Consider the following 10668-nt stretch of genomic DNA (forward strand, 5'->3'; position numbering starts at 1 on the left):
AAGTAGAGGTAAATGTTACAAAAATGAGTAACATTTCATGTCACACAGAACTTCTTCCAAATATTATGCCCCTAACAGCCTTAAGAAGAAGCCCTTGTTGTTCTTAAATTTTACTGGTGAAGATCTGAGCTTCCTAGGTGGCGGGATTGGTGTCTCACGTGAGCTGAGGGAAGGGGGCCTTGGGAATCCTGGATTCATTTTGTTGTACAAGTTTGGAAGAGGAAAAACTGATGGTCTTTCTGGCCTGGACCAAGTGGTCCATCCCCTCCACCCTGCCCAGGCTGGCCTCAGACCCTCTCTCTGCTCACTCTCTCCTAGGGCACTTGGTGGTGACCTTGACTTCTCCAGCCATGCTCATTCCTGTCCTCGTCAGACTGACTCCTCTCTCCTCCCTTGCAGCTCTCTCTCCAAGGCCCCTTAGACCCCAGTTCTAGGTGCCCCTGTGGCTGAGAACTTGCTCTTTGTGCATTTGTATGTGCACCTCCTCCCTGAAGGGTGAGGTCCTAGAGGCAGCTGCTGTGCGTTCTCGAACTTCTGTTGCACCTTCCTTCTCCTTGTCAGTCACGACACCACCTTCATAGCCCTCCCCCTTCCTCTCCCTTCTTCCTTGGAGTCCTTGCCTGGGGCCCTGCCCCCACTGGGGCTCTGCACCCACCCTGGGAACCTCCTGAGGCTGGCTGGTCTGGCTGAGTGGCCGAGAGGCAGAGAAGTGCTGACCTGTCACTCTCAGCATGGGGTTACAGGTCTCTTGGGGATTAGGGGTTGTGTCCAGCCCTGCAGGATGGTCCCTCTCCCAATTTAAGGTTATTTTGGGTCAGTAACCTGGGAAAACAAAGCCATTTGGAAATTTGGAGGGATTATCAAGGTGTATTGTGTGTTTTGAACTCGACATCTTGCTGCCAGGCAAACCAAAGCCGTTAATGCCTCAGTTAGGTGGCTGGCAACATCAGCCAGCCAAGCTCCTAGGCTGTACATAAGGGCCATCCCCATTCAGAACTTCAGAAGGCTTCTGAGCTTCCTCCAGCCTTTGGAGCCCACCCTTCCTTTGGAAGAACTTGCTGTCTGCCATGAGTCGCCAGATAGGCTACAGCCAGCAGCCCTTCATGTCTTCTGGTGGGGCCTACTGCCAGGCCTTCAGTGGCCGCACAGCCATGGTGTCGGGCCACAGCTGGATCAGCTCTATCATGTCCTCCTTTACCTCCAGCTCAGGAAGGGCTGGTGGTGGGTGGGTCTGCTGTCTATGCCATGATGGGGGGAGGTTTCTGCAGCCAAGTCTCCATGGCCTTGGGGGGAAGAAGATGATCCCTATCAGTGTGGCTGGAAGTAGCACCTGGGCTGGTGGGTTCAGGGGGGCTGGTGGGTTTGGGGGGTCTTGTGGGAGATGATTTGGAGGCAGTGGTTTTGGAGGTGGTGGAAGAGGGATGGGTGGAAGCTTTGGTGGAAGAGCTGGGGGCTTTGGTGGAGGAACTGGAGGCTTCAGAGGAGCAGCCAGGGGTTTCTGCAGAGAAGCTGGTGGCTTTGGTGGCCCTAGTGGCTTTGGTGGCTCTGGAAGCTTTGGTGATCCTGGCGGCTTTGGTGACCTCAGTGACCTCAATGATCTAGGTGGCTTTCTGGGTGGAATCCAGGAAGTAACTGTCAACCAGAGCCTTCTGCAGTCCTGCCATATGGAGACTGACCTTAAGTTTGGGCAAGTAAAGGCCCAGATGTGGGAGCAGATCAAGACTCTCAACCACGTTTGCCTTCTTCATCGACAGGTGAGCCCATCTCAAGCCAGCTAGACAGTGAGGAAATCTGGCTCAATTGTGTTGGTCTTTTTCTGCCCTCTTCTCCTTATGAGTCTGAGGAAGTTGTGGGTTCACCCAATATGTCAAGCCCTCTGTGGTATCTCAGCAGTGGTGGGTCTGCTTACTCCTGAGACCAGCCAGCCTCAGGAGGTTCCCAGGGTGGGTGCAGAGCCCCAGTGGGGGCAGGGCCCCAGGCAAGGACTCCAAGGAAGAAGGGAGAGGAAGGGGGAGGGCTATGAAGGTGGTGTCGTGACTGACAAGGAGAAGGAAGGTGCAACAGAAGTTCGAGAAGTTCTCAGCAGTGGTGGGCCTGCTTACTACAGCAACAGGTGAGGAAAATACTGCAGCACTCCCTGGATGGAGGAGCCATCCCTCTGTGTGCCCCGTCCCGCGGCTCCTCAGAGGGGCTGCTGAGGCTGCTGCTCCAGGGACTGCTGGCTGCCATCATTGATGTCTCCTAACCATCGCCTTCTGAAACTCAAACACAGAACTCCCCCTCCATCTCGGAAGACTTGCAATCTGCTCGTCTTTGAAAGAGAGGCCTACTCTGCCGAAGCTGAATTTGTATTTGAGGGATGAGTCGACCTGCCATCAGCTTGTGATATGAGATGAGGGTAAAGGGGCACCTCCTCCTAGGTGCTTCCCATAGGAAGATTTTAGTGTGAGGAGCAGCAAATGTTGAAGGCATGTGAGGCTTGTTTGCACATATACGTGCAAGGGCCTGGCTGAATGAATGGTCTATGTGTCTGCGTTCTGGATATTCCATGCAAGGGAAAACATGGCAATGACAGTGGTGACTGTGTGGTGTATGTGCTTGGTTAGCTGCTGAGAGTGTCATCAGTACTCTTGGGGTACGATGTGTGGAGATCTCTTTGTGACCCTGGGGTAATAGGAGGCCTCACAGAAAGGGCTTGTAGAGATTCTTTGCGGGGTCCCATTTCCCTATGTGTCCTGGGGGAAGCTGAAGAAGTTAGTCTTACCATTGGAACATCACACCTTTTTAGAGGTGAAGCTCTTGAAAATTAAGTGACCTTCTAGAGGTACCTAGCTGGTTCCTCTCAGTGTCTCAGTGTCTGGATAAATTTATTTACAGAGGCTGGGTGCGGCGGTTCACGCCCGTAATCCTAGCACTTCAGGAGTCTGAGGCAGGTGGACTGCTTGAGTCCAGGAGTTTGAGACTAGCCTGGGCAACACAGTGAGACCCTGTCTCTACAAAAACCACAAAAATTAGCCAGGCATGGTGGTGCACACCTGTAGTCTTAGCTACATGGGGGGCTGAGGAGGGAGAAACACCTGAGCCCAAGAGGCAGAGGTTGCAGTGAGCCAAGATCGCGCCACTGCACTCCAGCCTGGGCAACAGAGTGAGACCCTGTCTCAAAAAAAATTGTTTACAGAAAAACAGAAAGTGATGCTGAAAATGCAGCTCCTCCGTGGCAAGTGGGTTTGGCTGCTCAAGGTCTCAGTAGTAACGCTTATCATCCTTAAAGGGGGCTTCTGAGATTTTGGAATCCCGAGTGTCTAGCATAAGGCCTGACATGTGCTTGGTGCTCTGCAAACATTTGTTGAATGACCAGTTGATTGATATTTACTCCCCTGCTTATATGGTTAGCCTTGAACTTTTGGGCAGAAATGTCTCATAGCAGATAAAAGTTTGAGACATCTTTAGCTAGTGGTTAAGTTTAAATGCAGGACTCAGGTGCATCTAGGATCTTTCTTGGGCAAAGGTCTGCTTGAGAGACATTTCTCTGTGGTTTTCTCTAATTCCCACCTGAGTGCAGTGTACCCAGGATTGTAAACATCTTCCTGGAGACTGCATCTGCTGTAGAATGCTCACTAAATACCTATGGAGAGCCCATGGTGCTACTGTACTTGCTGTACACAGAGTTGGCACCAGAAAATTCCCCTGAAAGCTCTTGGCAGCTCAGCCATCTCCCTCCAGTACAATAAATAGTTGAAAAAAATAAAAATTTCTCCAGAAAGCCTTCTAGGATCAATCACAATAGAATCCCACAAGGAAGGGATATCCACTTCACCGTCCAATCATCATCATCATTAATAAGTGGTGCCTGGCACATACAAAGTGCTAGTAAATGTCTGTAGAATGAACTGGGTCTTACCTGAACCCAGAAGGCAATGCATTGGAAAGATGCAAGCCTTGGGCTAAACTGGTAGGACAAGAAGCCCTGAGTCCATGTGATTCATGGGATGTACTCTGGGGCCATGGGGATGACAGAGAAGGCAGACCACAGGTGACCTTTTTCTCACAGGTATGAAGATGAGATCAACAAGTACACAGCTGCAGAGAATGACTTTGTGGTCCTGAAGAAGGTGAGGGGCCCCTTCCCAGCTTCCAACCCCAAAGCCCTGCTAACCTGAGTGGTTTGAGGGTGGAGGGGAGGCAGAAGCTTAGTGCTGTTGATCTGAGGACTTCTTGTAGGCCCTGCAAGTGAGGGCCAGAAAGAGGGAGGAGGCCAGACAGGGTTCAGGCCCCAGTGGCTCCCTGCCCACCCCTGCTGAAGGGTGTGAAGGTCCGAGCAGACTTTTGCCAAGTCCTTTCCTGATGGGAACGCAGGGTTTATGGACCTGATTAAGCCTTGAGTTGTGATTACAAAATGGACCAAGGGAAGAAATAATTTCTCTCTTTTTTCTATTAGGAGTACATTCCCAGGAGTTACTTAAAGAGAGAGACATTGAGTGTGGCAAATTTAAATTGTCCCTCAGACCCCCTTCCTCACATATTCTTCTCCCCTTGTCTCGGGTAAGGGCCCCAGCCCCAGACTTCATTCTTCCTCTCGCCTTATAGTCTCTTTGTGCCCTTCCCTGGTGTGCGTTCACCAGCCCAGCCTGCAGAGTACTTGGTTTAGCAATGTTAGGGTGCAGCTGCCTGCGCCTGGATGGGATCTCCTTTCCCCTGAGTGCGAGTTCCCAGGGGCAGGGCCCCGTGGCCCCTTCTTCCTGCCCCTTTCCATAGTATGCAGGACTAGACAGAGTCACAGGTTGTCTAGTCTTGACAGTGACTGAATTATCTCCCAGGACGTCGATGCTGCCCACATGACCAAAGTGGAGCTGGAGGCCAAGGTGGAGAGGATGACAGGTGAGATCAACTTCCTGAAGGCCCTCTACAATGCTGGAAGTCTCCCTCATTGCCATTCCTTGGGACTCACCTGCCCTGCCTCCTAGAGGAGGGCATTTAGAAGTCCAGCAGGACTGTGGGTCTGTCTGTCCTGACCAGAGAGACACCGGCCCACCCTTGTGGGTAGTTCTGCCCTCTGCCTGGACCATTCAAACCTCTGCCTCCTCACCTTCTTTCCTCTGTTGTAGAAGTGGCCATTGCCTTCCAGAAAAGCCTCTAGTGGTGGTCCCTCAGTCCTGAGCACCCCTCTCCTGAGCTGGTGGCTTCCTGTGCTCTGCTGGGCAGCCCGGTGTGGGTCTACTCAGGAGACGGCACGTTTGCTTGGCCCCGTGGGAGCTGTCCCAGATGCAGTCAGACACCAGCAACATGTCTGTGGCTCTTTCCATGTACAACAACCACTGCCTGGACCTGGGCAACATCATTGCCAAGGTCCGTGCCCAGTATGATGAGATTGCCCAGAGGAGCAAGGCTGAGGCCGAGGCATTGTGCTAGACCAAGACGGGTGACAGCATCATGTAGCTTTGGAGAATCTTGCTCCCCCATCAATCTACCTAGATAGTCCAGCATATCACCCAGGAAATCTTAGTGTACGTGAGTGTGGGGCATGATTTCACTTTGTGTAGGTGCTAGGCCTGAGTGTCATGATGGAAGCATAAGCCCACAGCCCTGGTCAAGTTCTTTTCCTCCTCATCCACATCTGCTTCTTGATGCTCTCGATCTCTACCCACAACCTCTGGATCACCCTGTTGAGCAGACCCTGCCTCCAAGCCATTCTTCCCATATCTCCATATGGCAGTCACCTCATCTTCCCACTTGTCTGGTCTTATTAACAGAGAGCTATCTTCCCAGTCAGAAAGCTCTGACTTTTCTCTAACCCAGTGCTTCTCAACAGAGGGTAGGGAAGGTACGATTTTCCCCCATGGGACATTTGGAAATGTCTGCAGGCATTTTTGACTGTCATACCTAAAAGTGGGGAGGGGATACTAACTGGCATCTAGTGGGTAGAGGCCAGGGATGCTGTAAACATCTTGTAATGCACAGGATGCCAGCCTCTGCAAAAAGAACTATTGTGCCCAAAATGTCAATAGCACCAAGGCTGACAAATTCTTAACCTAAATCTTTCTTGCTGCATCCCCTTTATTGTTATTTCGTGTTAGAAACTCTTCCATTTCTCCTCCACAAAGGCTCTGCATCTACATGCGCTTCTGGTTTGATCACACCGAGGTGTTGAAGCCAGTATCTGGAACAGCCAAGGGAGGGGGATGGACAAAGTCTAACTCCACAGGCCCAGGGAATTCTGTACATTCCCTCCCATTCCCCAAATCTGAGTGAGACAGAGTTGGTCCATATACATCTGATTCTTCCCCTGGATTTTCTGCTGGTTAAGAAAGAAGCTGGCTCCATCATCTGGGATGTTTGCATTCAAGTGCCCACACTGTCACTCCATAGCTGGATGACTTTGGTCATGGAACTCAGGCAATCTGAGTCTCAGCTTTCCTTTTGTATAAGATGGGGATAATAATGCCTTTCTCATCAAGTTGTTGTGAGGATGAATGAGATAAAACAGAGGGTCTGGTGCACAGTGACTGCTCAACAAACAGTAGCTACTGTTCTGGAAGACAGGACTTCTGATGCAGGGAGAGAGCACTGGGTTTGCATACGCCTGTGCTCTGATTTTTCCATTTGTGGTATGAAGGTGTTGAAGCAGGTGATCTATAAGACCCCTTTTCTGAAAATGTGACTTTTCTGGACACAGCTGGGGGAGCTGCAGACCATGGCCAGCAGGCATCATGGGGATGACCTGAGGAACACCAAGAGTGAGATCATGGAGCTCAACAGGATGATCCGGAGGCTGTGGGTGGAGATCGAGAGCATCGAGAAGCAGATGGGGATGAGGAGGACAAGAACATGACCAGGGCTGTTGGCTTATGCTTCCATCATGACACTCAGGACTAGCACCTACGCAAAGTGAAATCATGCCCCACACTCACGTACACTAAGATTTCCTGGGTGATATGCTGGGCTAGCGCTGAACTAAGATTGTTATGTGGATTTAGTTTCTGCTTCCCTGGAGCTTGAAGGTTGATATGGGATAGAAACTGAATACAGACATCATTAGGTGGTTGGAGAAATAAGTTGACTGTTGAAGACTGAATTGGGGGAGTAGCCAAGGAAGTCCACATCTAGATGGGCTAAGGCAGAGGGAAGGTTTCTCTGATAATTCATGAAGACTTCCTGGAGGAGGGAAATTTTCAGAAGATGCTGAGTTATTTCCCATAAAAAAGGAGAGAGGCACAGGAAGGGTCTGGCTCCTCCTGAGTTGGTATAGTCCCTTGAAGCCAGGTGTTTCTAATCCCATTCCCTGGTAAGCTAGAACCTAGATCCAAGCCCAGGCTTCTCTGCTGACCAGCTGTGTAGCCTTTAACCCCAGTGCCTGGGGTTTCCTCACTTATCCAACATCAGGTAATACAGTGCAAGCACCAAACACACAGGATGGGCCATCAGTGAATGACACTCGAATCTAAACTGGACTCCTGACTCCCCACACTAAGAACGCCAAGCTGCAGGCGACCATCGCTGATGCAGAGCAGTGCCGGAAGGTGGCCCTCAAGGACACTAATGCCAGGCTTCAGGACATCAAGTATGGACTGCAGCAGGCCAAAGAGGACCTGGCCCTGCTGCTTTGCATGTACCAGGTGCTGATGAATGTCAAGCTGGCCCTGGATGTGGAGATCACCACCTACTGGACCCTCCTGGAGGGCGAGGAGTGCAGGTGAGAGTCCGTCTGGTTCCCAGGAGGCCCGAAGCCTGGGGCTTTCCTGCTTGAGCATGCTGCCAGGTGTGGGAGCTGTGCATGCTGTCAGAGGTGGCAGTGGCCATTGCAGGCACAGCTTCTTGTTCAGGGCTGGGAGATGCTGTCACACCAAGAAAGCTGTGCTTCCTATGCCATATGAACACATTAGCGCCTTACCTTGGGTAGTGTCCTATGTTTTAGCTATACAGTGTATGTCTGCAAAGATGAAGGGTCATAGACATAAATGTTATTTCTAGGCCATTTCTTTATTACTGCCTTAATTGTAAGTTTTTGAAGAGTGGGTTCCCCTACACTGGCACATGAGTATAGGGCTCTGTCCCACGTGGGTTCAAATAGCCTTTGCTAAATGAAGAGTATCCTGAGGAAGTGGAGAGGATGGGTGGGTCCAGAAATGTTCTGTGTCCTCTGATCTGTATCTCTTTGGGAGATGTTAGTGGAAAGAGTAACACTTTAACCTTACCCAAGAGAAATAACAATGTGTTTTATGATTTTCTTAGCACCCGTCCAGCTTATTTCTCACTCTCTACATCAATCAGGAGGGAATGGGAGTGGGGTGACCAAGGTTCTCCTTGCTGTTGACCTAAGGAAGGCCATTTAGGGAGAGGGAGGAACTGAACGAACTGTCTGATCTTCCCCACAGGGTGTCTGGGAGGTACCAGAGTTCCGTGAGCCTCGGTGAGTATTGGGTTATTTCTCTGGGAAGGGGCTGGAGGCCTCGGAATGCAGTTTCTCAAGCCATGTGCCAGCGCTGGTGCGGGGCCATCCAGCCTGCAGGCTGGAAGAGCTGTTGGTGGCGGTTTTGGAGAAGCCAACCTCCCCTCCCCTCCCCTCCCCTCCCTGAAGCCTGTCCTCCCCACGCCTTGCCGGATCTCCACGGGGCGTCACCCTGGGGAAGACCTGCGGCCCGGAACTGTGGGAGGGGCTGGTGTGCGGAGCAGACACTGCCAGGCTCCGTGACCCCGACTCTCTTTGCAGAAACGGTCCACAGCAGCACCGGCGGCGGCTGCGCCCTGGGAGGAGGAGCCGGAGCTGGGGCCCGCGGAGGTAGCGGGGACCGCAGCGGCTGGGACTAAGGCGGGAGCTCCGCGGAGCGCGAGGGCTTCTCTGGTTCTGGGACTTCTGGCGCCACAAATTCTGAACCCGGCGCCAGAGGCGTCCTCGGACCAGCCTCCTTCGCCCTCCGGCAGGCCCCGCTCTGAGCTCCCCCGCACCCCCGCCGGGCCCCTTCCCTCCGCTGCTTCTGACCTGTGCTCCGGAGCCCCACATTCCCAGACGGCTGGCATCGCAGCAACCCGAAAGTTGCCGGGATGGATGAGTAGGCAGTAAACCTTCCTCTGCCGGAATCGGCGGCTCATGCCTGTAATCCCAGCACTTTGGCAGGCCGAGGCGGGAGGATCACTTGAGCCCAGAGGTTTGAGGCTGCATTGAGCTAGCATGGCACCACTGCACTCCAGCCTGGGCAACTGAGCGAGACCCTGTCTTTAAACAAACAAACAAAATCTGAAAAAACATCCACCCACACAAGGCAGTGCCCACGTTCTGGGCCATGTCACCGCTTGTGCCTTAGAAGTGCCCCCACCCCAGCCAATGTCCCACTGCCTTATGGGACAGTTCCAACTGGCCCATTCCTCTCCCTGTAGGCAGGGCCTCCCCGGTCCCCACTTCCTGCTGGTGCTTTGATTTCCCAAGACTGGTACTTGTCCCATCTTGGCTTCAAGAAAGGAATTCTCTGTTCTGTACAATCTTCAACAAAGTGCGTTGTGTTTCAGACATCATGGTAGAATTTTCATTCTGGATTCCAAGTCATTAAGACTTTCTTTGTGGCCAGTGGGTCATTCACAGTCCCTTTCACACACACAGCTCTGGTCTGAGCTGGGAGGGGACCCTGGGGAGGAAGTACTGAGAGTTCCCAGGCTGGAGGGGCAGGGCCTTTTCACCCAGGAGATACTATGGATGACATACATCCACCTTCCTAATTGTTCAGATTTGAATTCACAAACATTTCATTATATTTGAAAAAGTTGTAGGTTAGATTTCCTTGCTTTTCTAGTAATTCGAAATATGTCTGAAATTCTCCAGGAATCACAGCTAATTATAATCAAAGGAGTTGCTGGTAGTCAAACATTTTCAAAAGCAATTATAAAAATTCAAATGTTTTACGGCAAAAGTTACATATGCCGAGGATGTATGTTAACATGTTTGATATGATGTGGGGCGGAGCCTTCAAATATTGAGAGTTATGAGAACAAAGAACTTCAAATGGTCTGGTAACAGGTCACCCCCACCCTCATCCCTACCCCTACCCCAGATGAGAGCACAGAATCCAGGCAGATCCAGGAATACTTGGATAGAACAGAGGTTTGGTTCTGGGTATGGGGCATGCGAGTGGGAGAAGTAAAAGGTGAGCAAACATGCAAAGGCGTACATGCACGACAACCTTCCTTGTAAAATACTAACCAGTGTGGGGGACTGAGGAAGGTTGTCAGAGACAGCGAGAAAGAGACAGTACTCCTTGATAACAGATCACAGAAACTCTTAGCTAAGTACACAAAAAGCTGAGAGAGATAGCCAAAGGCTCACCACACTAGAAAAACAGCACACAACTACAGCTTCAACAGAGAATGTTCCAGTTCTAAGGTGAAACATTTATCTGGGATAGTCTAAATCGAGAGGAGGAAGCCTGGGAACTGTCCACTGCAGCTTGCACTGGGAGGGGCTATGGCTTCACCTCTCAAAAACAAGCACACTGTCCAAGGATTCTCTTTTCTCCATGCCCTCATTCTTATCCTTTATCTTTTTGATATAGCCATCCTAACAGGCGTGAAGTAATGTCTCATTGTGGTTTTGATTTGCATTTCTCTGATGGTTAGTGATGTTGAGCACTTGTACACTGTGGGTGGGAAGGTAAATTGGTATAGTACGGCCATGATGGAAAA

General features: G+C 51.2%; 1 protein-coding gene across 1 annotated transcript; it reads left to right on the top strand.

Moving 5' to 3' along the window:
* Nucleotides 1-2640: 2640 nt before the first annotated feature.
* LOC108521540 (keratin, type II cytoskeletal 2 oral-like) lies at nucleotides 2641-9047 on the top strand. Its single transcript, XM_017861410.1, has 9 exons — nucleotides 2641-2669; nucleotides 4052-4112; nucleotides 4818-4912; nucleotides 5250-5399; nucleotides 6658-6800; nucleotides 7468-7690; nucleotides 8373-8407; nucleotides 8708-8776; nucleotides 8920-9047. The coding sequence occupies exons 1-9, from the start codon at nucleotides 2641-2643 to the stop codon at nucleotides 9045-9047; spliced, it is 933 nt and encodes a 310-aa protein (XP_017716899.1).
* The last annotated feature ends 1621 nt before the right edge of the window (nucleotides 9048-10668 follow it).

Source organism: Rhinopithecus bieti, unplaced genomic scaffold (assembly GCF_001698545.2).
Source record: "Rhinopithecus bieti isolate Rb0 unplaced genomic scaffold, ASM169854v2 scaffold_56806, whole genome shotgun sequence".
Lineage (NCBI taxonomy): Eukaryota > Metazoa > Chordata > Mammalia > Primates > Cercopithecidae > Rhinopithecus > Rhinopithecus bieti.